The 14,951-nt window shown below is 45.7% G+C and overlaps 1 protein-coding gene across 1 annotated transcript in view; it reads right to left on the bottom strand.

Annotated features, from left to right (window-relative positions):
* Nucleotides 1–14,951, bottom strand: part of kcnq1.1 (potassium voltage-gated channel, KQT-like subfamily, member 1.1) — a 30,022-nt gene that overhangs the window by 5,242 nt on the left and 9,829 nt on the right. Inside the window, 12 exon segments of the mRNA XM_048263514.1 lie at nt 11,467–11,590; nt 11,836–11,889; nt 12,456–12,482; nt 12,678–12,807; nt 13,058–13,174; nt 13,290–13,385; nt 13,636–13,746; nt 13,856–13,996; nt 14,195–14,291; nt 14,370–14,448; nt 14,574–14,682; nt 14,684–14,701. Of these exon segments, the coding sequence (XP_048119471.1) occupies nt 11,467–11,590; nt 11,836–11,889; nt 12,456–12,482; nt 12,678–12,807; nt 13,058–13,174; nt 13,290–13,385; nt 13,636–13,746; nt 13,856–13,996; nt 14,195–14,291; nt 14,370–14,448; nt 14,574–14,682; nt 14,684–14,701 (1,103 nt within the window).

Below are 14,951 nucleotides of genomic sequence, written 5' to 3'. Positions count from 1 at the left end.
TACAGCATTTTGGGGAGTCTGCTTATATTTAAACATCAGAGAAAATAGATGTGTTCATTTTAATTCTCTTTATGTAAGTCGCTTTGGATAAAAGCATCTGCTAAATGGATAAATGTAATGTAAATGTAATTTTATATAAGTCGACCCCCGCGATCACAGTGGCACAGAATCTGATCCATATACATGATACCTGGTGCAACTGGCATACAGTCCTTACATTCTCGACAAATTCACTTTCACCCTGTGCACCACATGTCATCCATCTGGCTAAGCGCACACCTGCGAGCTAATCTCGTCTGCTGTGAAAAGCCCCTCAGGTGGGACTCCGAGACACTCCAGATGGCACCAGCGAGGACTGCTCCATGTAGGGAGGTCACTACCAGGTTAGAGCATCCATTAGCCAAGACAAGTCAGACAAGCCTCTATCAAGCATTGGAAACGCAGGGCTGAGAGACAGCCTACTGTGTGTGAGATGAATAACACTGTAAACATGTAGGTCAAATAACAATACAGATTGTCGTGCCACAAGTCTCTCCACTATAGCCCATGTCTGATTTACCAGTGAATGAACTACATACTAGTAAATTCACATTTACTCTTCATAAGCTCACCTGGAACCCAATTAGTTCTCCTGCAGACAGTGGGCCCTTCAGGCTGATAAGTGGTGAAGGGGGGAGGCCCTGATGTTTAGGCTTCAGGTTTGGCCCGCTCTGCATTGCAGTGTTGCACCCGATACATTTTCTTCATGAAGAAAGCCCTAATCTTGTTTTGACTGCATCACGTCTCCATGCTCGGGAAGGCTTTTTTTCGTCCCAGCCCTTGTCAGGCTTTGATGTATGGGCTGTGAAACACGAGCGGCCCCCTCAGCCACAACCGAGCACACAGCACAGCCAGTCACTCAGCCAGCCAGGCAGTCAGCTCCTCCTCAGAGAACGTGCTCAAGACGGGGCATTTAACGACCATTAGCAGCAGACCGACTGCAGGCTGTCAGGGCTCATTAACTTAATGGATGTGGGAGCTGCTTTTGGGGGGAGGGAAGGGGGGGGGGGTAAGGAGAGACAATCGACTACTTCATAGGATCAGGTTTCGATGTCCTCCTCCCTAGCTTTTGTCCCCCCCATGCAGTGTGAGTGAGCGAAACGCTGACTGAAATAACACGAGGAGACCCCGCTTCTCCAAATGCCCCTTTGAGGTGGCTGTTGTGTATACAGGTCGGTCTGGCATTCTTGAGCAGAAATGGGATGTGGTGTTTACCATTCATTTGCGTGACATTTTTGAGTGGATTAGCGCCAGTGGAAAGTGGAGCACTTATGTGCTGCTGGTATTCTGACTGGCGCCTTCAAGAACACGGCCTAAGTGAAAACCTCGGAATCTCCAGCACCAGACATGAAAGAAACTGAGAAAAGGATAAGTGAGAAAAATGAAATCACTAGAAATGTTCACAAAGTAAGACAAAACTGTGACTGTGGCCTCTGATAAAGGCTTCTGGGCCTCCTGCAATCAAGCCAATTTGTTTTCTACGACACCCAGAATCACTGCCATATCTTTAGCCCCACACCCTCTTTCTTCGTCTCCATCTTTGTCTCTGTGTGTGTTATCTCTGATGATGACTGCCCGCTGATATGTGTCTGTCTGCATGAGCCGGGTGTCCTTGTTGTGTTCCCGGAACACACACACACACACACACACACACACACACACACACACACACACACTGTGCTATCTGAGGCCACAATCTGAACAAATAAAGAGGAACCACTAAAAAAGTTACACATAGCCAAAGGAATGCCAAATGAAAACAAGCGACAGAGAATCTAGTCGGACAACACTGCACAGACAATGTGTGAAACACAGGTGTCTTGGAAAGCATGTCTGACCTTCTTGTGAGGCGGGAAAGTTGTTGGCTCACTGTAGGATGAAGAAACCCCCAGATTTCAACTCCCACTGAGCATAGAAGTGTATGCTTTGGAATGGTGGATGAGCATAGAGTTGACTCCATATGAAAAAGCCTCAGCAACAGTACACAGTGCTAAAAAGTACCACTTGATTTAATGCTTTTGATAGAGCACTCAAAAAACAAAGAGAGTTCCCTGCTTGCTTTTTTATCAATGCCTTCAAAGTGCACAGACGTTCCTGTGCCTGTAAAATTCTGGCATAAAAATACACATTGTTCTGATCATGACTCATAATATCCAGATGGGTTCATCTGTAGAGCAGGAGACAAGAGAGTGAATGGAGGGAGTGGGGGGTGGGGGGGGGGGGTGGACGAGCGAGACCTGACCGCCAGCACATATTTCGCTCTCTGGAGCTGGACTGCCAGGCATGTTTGGGATTCCAGCGGAGTGTGGAGGGAGCAGGGGCACATCCCCGCCACTGCCTCCCTGCCTTGGCGCAAGTGAGGGAGAGAGGGAGAGAGAGAGGAAGAGAGAGAGGGAGAGAGAGGGAGAGAGAGAGGAAGAGAGAGAGGGAGAGAGGGAGAGAGGAAGAGGAGAGAGAGAGCAGGACAGGACATAGGAACGGGCCCATCTGTCCCCCGGGTAGTGCTTCCTGCTCCAGGCCTGGCTCTGCACGAGTGGCGACCATGGTCTCATGACCTCACGGGGTCACCATCTGCTCCTGGCACCAGCACAAAGCCCACCTCACCGCATGGCTGTCCAAACTTTAACTGCAGGGGACGGCCCCCCTGGGACTTTCTGTGTGTGTGTGTGTGTGTGTTGTAGAGGAAGCTTCTCCAGTGTACAGTGTGTGAGGGCTATTTGCCACCTCAGTTCCTCCTCTGCTGGTGTGTGTGTGTTTGGGGGGGTGGCATCAGTGATGCTGGACACAGGACTCAAGAAGGTCATTAGCCTGTCCTTTGTGTCAGCCAACGCAAACCATGCCTGCTCTTCTCCCCATGCACGTCCCATTCAGAACACCTCCTCCCCTCTCCTGTCCTCCCCTCTCCTCTCCTCTCCTCTCCTCTTTCCTCCCCCGTTCCTCTCCTCTCCTCTTTCCTCCCCCGTTCCTCTGCACTGTGCTATCCGCTCTGTGTGAGTGGCAGGCAGATGTGAAAGGCACAGCACACATGCTCAGAGATGTCATGTGTCAGTCGCGTTAACCACCCGTGGAGCGATGTAAACAGTGTGAATGACACCTAACGCCTACACAGGGAAACTAATTAGGATGAGCAGAGACTCAAGCATCAGCCGACATGGTATTTGAATCACTACAAAACAGCATCTTCCCTCATGACGATGTTTCAAGAAGATTATTACACTAGTAGACTGTTGCATTCCATTTAACTTGATTATGATTAGCTGATGCACAGCTACACATGACCAAACTACTTCAGTATTACAATGACAGTTTGACAGATCATTAATAATATTAACTTAAATGGTTCATGACTAAGTATTGTCTATGGTAAATAATTCACTATATTGTAATGATGAAAGTTAATAATTTAACGATTAAACTCTGAGATTCAGTAATAGTAGTTCAGGGAATCTTACTCTGATCTATTACTTCAGGAAAGACTGAGTTATGACCATATGATCACTTAACAGTATGAATAACTATGTTCATCATGTACATTAAATACTCAGTTGGTGTCTTTTAAAGATGTTGCAAAGCACAACAGAATTCTCCATAAATGGGCCACTAACATTTCTGAGATAGCAAATGTGATTTATTCCTGTCCATTTCAAAGCCATGACTGCTATGTGAGACCTCTGCTTCCATAAACACAGAGTTTACGAGCAACCGAGCAATCTTACCGTCATTGTCTATCAACAAACCACTGTGTTTTCATTTTTGCATACCTCCTTGGCGTCCATCAAAGTAAAAGCTAATACGAGTCTGGAAAATGAGCCATAGTTAAAATGCCTTCCAGAGGCCTGATTCATAAGTCATACTAAACACACTGGCTCCATTACTTCAGACACAAACTCACTTTCATGACCACCCTCAGACTGGCCTATTTTTAACCAGACCAGGAGATCATTTTGGAGAGATTGTGAGAGCTATGTGATTGTTGTGCGGTTTTGTTTGGCCTTTTAATGACTCTTTAAAAGCCTTGGTGGACTTCATATAATACAACCAAAGTTGGGACGTTATGTAAAATGTGAATAAAAACAGAATGTAATAATCTAAAAATCTCGTAAACTCATATTTAGCTGCAAAAAGGACACAGACAACATATCAAATGTTAAAAATGACAAATTTGACTATTTCATGGAAAATGAAAAAAATCAAAAAGTTAATTTTGAATTTTATACCACGTTTCAAAAGTTGAGGGCAGGGGCAACAAAATGCTGGAAAAGTTGTGTGATGATAAAGAAAACAAAATGAGGAATGTTTCACACTTATTAGGGTAATTGGCAACATGATTGGGTATGAAAATTGATTAAGAATACCCCATACTGTTAAGCAACTGAAATTGGGCAGGAATGGGACTTCATTTTCAAAACTAGTCTCCTTAATTCCTAAACATTTACAGAATGTTGTTAAATGAAGAAGTGAAGCAGCACAGTGGTAAACATACTCCTGTCCCAACTTTTTTTGAAACATGTTGCTGTCATCAAATTTAAAATGAACATATTTTCCATGAAATAGTCAACATTTTCATTTTATGTCCTTTTTGCTGCTAAATATGGGTTTACAAGGTTTGTACATTATCACATTCTGTTTTTATTTGCATTTTACACAACGTCCCAACTTCTTCTGATTTGGGGTTGTACTTTTGCTTGACTAGTTAAGCCTTTAATCTGAATGACAGTAAGCTTATGATGAGCAATTCATCGCTATTCTGCTTCATTTCTCCATTCTCTCCACTGGCAGAAACGCTGTGGCTACATCATCAACACCAGCAGAGCACCCAACCTTGCCCTTCAGACAAGCGTCCTAGAGCAGAGGTCAGGGCTTGCGTGCTGGCGTTTAACACAGCGGAATACGCTTGACAATGAACCTCACAGTTGCACACGAAAAAGCCACATGAAAGGCAGCAGCGCGATGAAGCAGGAAGCAGCCATGCTGCAAGCGCAATCAACACCCGAGTGTAAGAGAGCTCCCTCCGTCTGTCCTCCACCTCCTCCAACCCCACCAAGCCCTCACGCACGGGGCGTGGCTGGAAAAACAAAGGCCGTGTTGGGAGCATCTCCAGGGCTGATTAGAGCCCCACTGGCAGTGCCGCTGGACGGGCCAGTAAACACAACAGACACTTCAGAGGGGCACCACGGGGAAGGAAATGGCAAAACATAAACACGCAGATATGCTGCTGATATAACCAAATGACAGGGAGGGGGTTCCAGAGTCTCATCTCCACTATCATCTGTTTGGGCATGGCATAAAGTTTATAGCCAAACACGGGCACCTCAATTAGAGCCTTACCTAAACTGCTGTTTGCACTCATCAGGTTAAGTGGGAGGCGCCCGAGGAGGCTGTTTTGAGAGTGGCTCGGTACAAAAACGACACTGAAACTCCCTTCCCCCCACCCAGACCACTCATCAGCAATCAGGGCCAGATCAACAGGAAAGAAAACAATTGCAGGGCTATCTCTATTTGGGGCGAGATACACCAAAGATTAACCCTCACCAAGCCTGAGAAAACATGAACAAGACACACTCTGTGATGGTGGATTTAGCAAATGGTGACCGCAAGGTCAAACTGGCTCAAAGCTTTTGGTAGTTCTCAAAACGCTTTTGTACATAAATATTGTAGCAACAGATATCACTGTCAACAAAGTCACCAAAGAAAGCCCAGTGGCCCACACCAGGCCAGACGCCAAATGTGTAATTAATTGACCTTAAAACTGCAAAATCAATACATTCCTGAAGAGAGGGGCGCAACGTCGGGTGAGCACCATCATGTGACAAGTTGTAAGCTGCATTCTTCCTCCGAGGGAGAGACCCCTCGCCGGGATTGCACCCTTGCCCCTGTCACCATGAGGCAACAGTGGAGATCTTTTGTGCGCGGCGGTGTTAAGCCACAGGGGCCCCTGCACATGGCACCAGCCGCCAGGAGGCCCCGAGCGCGTCGCAGCCCTCTAAGAATATCCCTCTGGGGCGGGAGAGAGGGGCGACAAGCCGATTAACGCCACCAGCGAGCCACCGCAGCCATGGAGCCGAGGGTCCTGGGGCAATAAAGCTCCCCTATCTGCCCTTTCCATCTCCAGGCTAGAATGTCTCAATGACATTTTAATAAGTGGCCTTCGGTGATAGGCCCCCTCCCCCTCACCACCCCCTTTAGCCATAATGAGAGATAATGATTGACCAGGAGCTGGACATAAGACAGTATGACAGCATACCATCAGGACCCTTGGCTTTTTTGCCAGGGGAGGAGAATGCAGACTCACAGACACACACACACACACACACACACACACACACACTTCCAAAGTTCCCCTCATGTTGCAGGCAATGGCTGTGATGCCTGTGGTTCACACCGGGAGATCCACTCTTTCATCTGCATCATCAAAGGCCTGTGCTCTGACAGATGGTATTAAATATCTTTATTAAGAATCGCTGCACAGAATCCCGAGCCTCCTCTGACATCCAGTGGCAAACCTTAAACGGCTTACGTCTGGCGCCTGCTGCTTCACATGCTAGTGCACAATGCAGCGGCTAAACAAACTCCAGCCACAGCACTGCCACTGCCTCCTCCAGCCTTCAAGGAATGCTGTGACCCAGCTGTCCCGGAGACACACATCAACATACACACGGTACACCACACCAGCACACAAACACGTGGAAACATTTTACAGGTACTTAGAGAGAGGAATCATCAGAGTCATACTACACAAATAATACATCTAATGTTGATGTAAATGAACATGAAATATGAAAGAGTTTGATAAACTCTATTCTTGAGATATTCTTGTTTGTATTCTTTCCTGTTCTTCTTGTTGTGTTTTCCAGCAATATTCCTCATTAGGGTCAACTGACTAACTAAATGCAATTACGGTTGAAGAGGAAGAGGGGGAAGCCAAATAAAGACACTTGTGCTGACAGAAGACAAAACCAAAGCATTAGAGGGCCTCATTTCTCAGAAACTCTTGCCGTAGATCCTTTCAACTGTCACAAGGCCCTGAGCTTCCCTTTTAATACAAGTAAACATTTTTAGTGTTTCATTTTCATTTATTTTTCCATGTTCTTTTATCTTGTCAAGTACCAATGTGTATGCGTTGTGTTATATAAATAGACTTGCTTTGACTTGTGAATTTACATTAAAACAACACATCATGTGTTTCTGTGATACTGATCTGTACAGTGCATTGCAGCTATACTTTTGTGCCCAGTCAAATGTCTGCTATGCGAGGGTAGAGTAAATTGGCCTTACTGCGTGGGTGGATGTGGAAAGGTGAAGAGAACAAACATTATGTGAACAGTGGACCTTTGATGTGCAGCACAGACAGTGTACTGTTGCACTCTGAATGCTGAATAAAGGGTCTCATGTAACTGTTGCACACTGCAGAGCCGTCTGAGTGCATAATATTGCAAATGAGGAAAACCTCTATTACCTCAAGTTCAGATAAGTCCTCAAAGGCACTGAACCACTGTAAATTACAGCATGAAGGTTCAATTAAACTGTGTTAACTCTCTGACAGCACCCACCCAAACATGAAATGAATGGAAAGTGGAATAGTCTATGAGTTTAAAAAAATGTTGTCTAGATCTCTAATAATGTGGATAAAACCCTTGCATGAACTGGCAGGACGTGCTTGCGCTATGGTGATTGTTTCTTACAATAAGAGTGTTACTAACAAAGCTGCCATTGCAGCCCTCTCCCAGAAGCCCTTGGGCTAGGGGTGCTTGTCAATCAGCCTATTGTTGGCGTGTGTAGGGCCCGAGACAATGGCCCTTTGTCTGCTCACCAGAGCCGAGAGCCATTCTACTAGGCATAGTCTGCCACTAGAAGTCTCTCTTTTTTTGTGGCATAAATTTGTCTTTTCAGCCAACACTTCCTCTCCTTCCCCGCGCACCCACTGCCACACTGAAAGTGTATTACATATAAAAGCCAACAAAACCCACAGCTGAGACACACGCACAGAGAAAACTTTCTCTCTCTCTCTCTCTCTCTCTCTCTCTCTATTTTTTAGCAAATGTTTGCTTGGTCCGACTGGTTACATTTCTCTTCTTTCACAGACCACAATGGCTGTCAGTGGTAGAAGAGTGCAGGGTGTGAGTGTGTGTTTGTCTGACACATACACAGTTGCGCAGGCTAAGCTGAGCCCTTGGTACAGCCACCCCCACCCCCACCCCAAGCGCAGCGCAGCGCATCGGAGCTCGGCTCTCTTTTAGCTCTAGGCACGAGGAGCCCATTGTGCTCCTTTAACCTCTTGAGTCAACAGGCTGGGGTCAGGGGTCAGCGCAGGAGTAAAGAGCTGCGCAGAGAGATGGACAGCGCCTGAGAGCGGACAGAAGAGGACGAGCGGGGACACCTCACCCGGCTTTTCAGCGCGCTGGTGAGATGCAAATACAAACACACAAAAGTACAAGGGAGAGGCCCAGCTGTTCCCAGCCCACTCTGAAACACAGCTCGCATCCTAGTGCGGGTTAAACAAGGACCCATTAAACATTTAACCATATATCAGCCCTGGCAGACTCCAGAGAGGCCCGGCACATGAAAGAGGGACAATATATTTTTTTTCTCTGTTTGACAAAAAAGGACTTCAATAGTACCAACAATCTTTGAGAGAAAACACAGCAACAACAGTTCTTTGGTAAACAGAAAAAATAAAAACAGTAGTTAAGGGTTCCTGTGATGTTGTGTTGAATGGAACGGGTGGCAGGAGAGGCATTTGTAGCAATCCTACAGCCATGTTCACAAATAGACATGGAGCAGACTGCCGGAAATTGTCTGAACACAGATCAAGAACGGTATGGCTCAGGTCCCACACAACTTATAAAGCAAATGGTGGAGTGGGGGGGGGGGGGGGGATGGGAGGCTTGATTTGTGGCTTCAGCTACAATCCCTCAGACATTCCCAGACGGACATAAAGCACATAGGAAAAGGCTTGAGTGCAATTTAAAGTTGATTTCCTGACATGTCATTCTATGCTAAGATAAGCACTCATGCTCTTTTGGGTCTTGGACTTGCATTTAGACAGAATGTCCTAGAATCTCAAAACAACAACACAAACATTCATTTTTGTAAATACAGCATAACACAAACAGAATAATGGATTTATCCATCCAACAACAATCTGATGGTACAGCCTAGAGTGGATGACTAAAAAACTTCCGTCTCTTAAAAAACTTCCGTCTCTTAATCCATAGGAGTGGTCATTTTTTTAAATGGGGTGCTTTAATTAGAGTATTGTAGTATAGTATAAACTCATATAAACATATATAAATATACCACAATTATTGTGTTGGATGGCTTATCACAGAGGAATAATTCATGAATGTGTATCATTCATAAATGATTATGATCAATGTGATCAAAGTATGTAGTGTTAGGCAACACATACATAATTAAAAATTGACCATTAATCCACCAAGACTGCAAGTATGAGTGGATGAATGAAATGAAAAAGTTGTTGTTAACAGAGCCCAAGCAAGTCCAGAGATATTTTCAGTTCTCTCCTTCTCTAGATATTTTCTCTTCTGTAATTCTCTTTCTTCCTTCTCTGTTGTGGAAGCTTTCAGAATGACAACTACAACAACAACAGCTTCCTGGTAATCCGTATAGTTTACAGCTGTCATTTATTTGCAGTAGCAGCAAGTTATTGACCATAGAGTATATTCACCAGGATCTAACATCCGTTTTCCAGTTAGCAGAGAAATATCGAAACAGAACAAAACACAGTTCCTCCTGGTTCACCACATAAGAGGAAGCAGCAGATCTTAAGCCCTCTCAATCACAGCTCGTTCTCTCTCTATCGGCCAGGCCTGGGACGGACGTGGGCCAGCATCTCCTCCTGCTGCTGGAGAGCAGCCCCAGACGCAAAGATGAACTGATACCGCGCAGAGAAAGGCATTCCATTACCATGACAGCCGTCTTATCACGTCCATTAGTAAAGCTATCCAGATCATCCATCACAGCCCTTTAGTTCAGCACCATACAAAAATGCCCCTTCAAGCCACCCCCAAAAATAAGCATTCACTGCTGATGAGCTCCACTTTTGGCCCGGGGCAATAAATGGCATCTCTCTCCCATTGAGGAGTTTAATGGGGACACAAATTATTCCGATAGAGGAATCCAACTGAGCGTCACTCAGCAGGGCAATCAGCACTTATCTCCTATCTCTGCTGTTTTTCCACATGAGCTCAGCTATTGCTCTCTCTTTCGCTCTCTCTCTCTCTTTCTTTCTCTCTCTCTCTCTTTCTCTCTCCCTCTCTTTCGCTCTCTTTCTCTCCATTGCAGAATATCAGGGAGGCCGCCGAGGCTAAGAGTACGTCTAAAATTCACAAATTGTCTTTTTTAATTGTTAGGATGTTAAGTGCAGTTTTTTTCATGCTCATGAGCGTGCTATGTGTTTATCATTAAATCCTATCTCCACCACTGTGGGAAATGATCAATAGAGCACCCTTTCTGTGTGCAATAAACATTTTTCATAATTCTTAAAGCCATTTAGGCTCTTTAAATTATTTTCAAAAATATGTTCAGGTAGGCCTCAAAGAACTGTTATGATTACTAAAAAACTCTTCCCTAAAATCGTGCCTTGTCACAGTCCATTAGTCCCTGCTCCATCAGAAATTCATCTCCATTGCCCTCTTGTGGTACAGGCTGCACACAACACACTCACAAAATATTTCAGTTTAAGTCCCTGTAAAATCAGGGGGGTGGCAGCCTGCAACGTGCTCCTCCATGTTAGACGTTCCTCATCTTAACCTCTGTGGGAAGAATAAACAGGCAGGCCCTGCTTGTTTTGGTAAGCAGACTCAGAAAGCAGGGGGCACATTGCGGGCCCACCGTTGTTGTTCCACGTGTTTGAGGCCTAATGGGGCGCAGGCCTCCTGCTAATGGCACCCCTGCATGCAATCCACACCCGGGCCCATTAGCCAGCTCTGCTCTGGAGAGTCCTCAGGGGCAGGAAGAGACCCCTTATCGGCCACTCCCCCCAGGAGAGAGTGGACACACACACACACACACACACACACACACACAAACACACACACACACACACACTAATTTAAGATGTGAATCCCAAAAGACTATTTTGTACTAACTCTGTGTTATTTTTGGAAAAACGACTCAAAACCACACACTGTCGTAATGCCTTTTCACACCATGACGGTTAAGTTTGTAACAGGCTGAATGTGCGAATAACAAGTACTCTTACACCATGGTATTTATTCCTTCCAGTAACTGACCAATTAGCAGTGTGGCTACAACAAACCATGACAAAAGAAATACCATTCTAGCCATAAAAAAAATCAAACAGCACAAGATTCCAGGCAAACCCAGAGGAGGTAGACAGACAGGAGCCACTGTGATGTGATGGGATGGGATGGGATGGGATGTGGCTGAGCAGGACACACTCACTGGGACACATGAGTGACCGGCAGCAGCAGGATGTCTGCCTCCAGCTCCAGGTCATCAGGGAAGCTGCTGTTCCTCTGGAGTGGGGGAGGGGAGTGCACCTCCAGGAGCCCTGAGCTCTTCTTCACTGCTCATACACACACACACACACACACACACACACACACACACACACACACACACTCACACAGCATACACACGCACACACACAACCAAAGGCACATATGACCAAAAACTACTACAGCTACAGATAATCATGAATTCGTTTCACCACTTAGAATCTTAAAACTCTTAGAAATGTTTACAATCAACGTTGTAAACAAACTACGTGGATATGCTTGGTGTGATGGATTAGGTGGGCTGGCTCCTTACCTGGGGGTGGGGAGAACTGGAAAGAGGAAATGGAGGTCCAGGATGACTGCCGGTCTGAGAGGATGGAGATAAAAACACGCTGTTTTATTTGTGAAGACCACCGGCTCACTGACCCAGCACCACTGACCCCTTCAAACAACTTAAACAACTTCCTATTGGATTACAACTTCCCATTTAGCGACATGTGAGGAGGAGGAGGAGGAGGAGGAGGGGGAGAAGGATGAGGAAGAGGTGAAAATGTCTACTAGCAGGGCTTCCTGTGGGCTTAACTGGTCTTGGGGCATTTAAAAAACATCAATTATATAGTCACTCATTTTGGTTTAGCTAAAATGTTACATTATGCCCTTTGGACTTCCTTGAACCACATACTGCAGAGCAGCACAGGGATTATATTAGTTTTCTGTAATCGGATTTACAAAACAAAAACAACAGCAGCATTATGTAGCATGAAACTCCAGCACATGATGACTGGTTAGTTAGTTCACATACTCCAGTTACAGGGCACAAGGCACGAGACAAAGAACTGCGGACAGACATAATGATGAAAAGAAGAAGGCTGTGGCCACAGAGAGAAGTGAGGAGGAGGAAGCATGCAGCAGAAGACACAAGCAGCAGCTCACCCCATCTTCTCATAGCAGGAGTTCCCACTGAGCAAGGAACAAACCAGCAGAGAGAAATAGAGAGAGAGAGAGAGAGAGTGCAAATCATCAGCAAATGACAGAATAGACCGTATCCCATAAGCATCACTGTAGCCAGTCTACATGCACAGTATTTCTACATACATAATAATGCATAAGAGCAGGCAGGCACATATGCAGAGTCAAAGACACCGGCGCTCCTACCTGACTGTTGTGTGTTGTACACGTCACTGCCGTCTCTCCCGTCATCAAAGTCGTAGGTGATGCTGGGCACCGTGGGAGAACTGGGACCGTTGTCCTTCTCCGTGCTGCGCTGTTTCCTCTTAATCTTTACCTGCAGGCAAAAAAGCAGACAACTTGGTATCTTACAACTCTGAATACTGTTTACACAGTATGAATATTTACTGTAATATTATGCTATTGGGATTCACTAATCAATCACTTCAAAAATCCTTAATTTTCACTGTATACTATATTATATTTGCTTTAAGTTTAGTCAATCAATTTGTCAGAATGCCATTTGCTGTTCTACTATCATTATGGTAGCACTGAAGAAAACTATTTGTTTGCTGCTGAGTAAGTACCGTTTTCTTGGGCTTTGGGCTGTAAATTGCGGAGCTGGGGAGCGCTGGCCTCCTCTTGACAAACATCTTGTACGTGGCTGAGTCATGATTCTCCACGGCAACACACCTCCAGGAAGACTGAAACAGCAACAGAGGGACAGATGAAGATTCTCAGGACGGCACTCTGTATGTCTGGGGGGGAAACAAACATGTCCGCCTGCATCTGTGATCATGGCTTCTGAGCCGGTCTAACCTGGATGAGACAGGCAGCAGCTGGGATCTGCCTGTTGAAGTGCTTCTGCCTCTGCTTCTGTTGGACCTTCAAAGCGAACCCGGAGCCCAGGATCCCCTGCGGAGGCACAGCAACAGGCTGACTAGTCACATACAATAACAATCACACCATCATATGGTAGTCATTTACGATATGTCTAACAGTCCCTCCTTCCTCATAGGAATAAGGATGGGGGTGAATGAGAGGCCATCTACCAGGATGTGTTCAGCATTCAGCATGTTATGATGTCTGGGATGCTCTGCATTTGCAAGCTTGACACATTCACTCTCATCAGCGTACAATGCAATACATGTATGCATCAACTTACTGCTGGCAGGGCGAAAAAGGAGATGGCAAAGACAGAGAAGCAGGATGCAATGGTTTTCCCAATCCAAGTCTGTGGAACCTTATCTCCATAACCTATTGTTGTGACAGTCACCTTGGATATAAGACACATTACATACAACAAATAAGCCAGGGTTATCTATAGAGAAGGCTTGGCTCATGTAAACTTCATTATCTTGACAGAGATGGATGAGGACTCTTACCACTCCCCACCAGAGAGCGTCAGCATAGCTGCCAAACTCTGTTACGCCGCTGCTGTCCACTGCGTCCTTCTCTGCCAGGTACACAAAGTAGGAGGAGAAGATGAGGCCTAGGAAACCAATGTACAGTGTAGTGATCAGCTCCTAGAAAACAAAAAAAAACACACAATCAGGAAAACAGACAGAGAAATGCTCCGTTGCTCAAACATGCTCTGACGTTCTATTTATCGGTGCGGTCCTATTCAGTTGATTCATTTCAGATGTTCGTAAATATAATATGAACGGGAGCATTGTAGTGATGTGGAGAGTGTGGTAGTGTGGCTCAAAGCGTTGCGGTCCAACCTGTCGGTGGATGAAGACCACAGAGCCCAGGAGGCGCCAGGTTCCCCCCTGCCTGTCCACATGCAGCATCCGCAGGATCTGCAGGAAGCGAATCCCCCTGGAGTGAGCACATCCACCATCACTATCAGTCTGACCGCACTCACAGTGAGCCAGCTGAGGTCAGCAGCACACTTACCGGACTGCAGAGGTCGCAAACACTTGGCCATTGGAGCCCACAGCAAGCACAACGACAGAGGCCAGCACCACAATCAGGTCTACGAGCACCACACAAGAACAAGAGGTAGTCATACAATACATTCAGCATGCAATTTCAGAGCATTACGTTTAGTTTGAGGAAATGCTGTGAAAACCATAATGGAGTAATTGGGTTGTACTGCACCGATGATGGAGATGGGTTTCCTGGCAAATCGCAGCCTTCCCAAGACGCCCACATATTTACTCCGGCATCCAGCTGACCAGAGTCTGACCACATACTCTACGCCAAAAAAACACCACAAGCACAATTTCCTGCAGGGAAACAAAATTATGTGCCTTTCTGAAAGACAGACAGAGTCTGGGGTAGAGTTTAGAAGATAGAAGACATAATAAGTTTTGTTTGATAATGAAATGCCGGGATGTGTCCTGTGGCGATTTTTATCAGTGACAGTCAATAATGAACTGACAACTTGAATTTCAATTAGGAATACCAGACTTGCCCAGCAGGAGAAAAAAAAAGAAATGATTTTGATTGGCAGCATATTTAATGAAATTTCGGGTT

This window comes from Alosa alosa, chromosome 14, assembly GCF_017589495.1.
Source record: "Alosa alosa isolate M-15738 ecotype Scorff River chromosome 14, AALO_Geno_1.1, whole genome shotgun sequence".
In the NCBI taxonomy this organism is placed as follows: domain Eukaryota; kingdom Metazoa; phylum Chordata; class Actinopteri; order Clupeiformes; family Clupeidae; genus Alosa; species Alosa alosa.
This window is presented reverse-complemented; position numbering and strand designations above follow the sequence as displayed.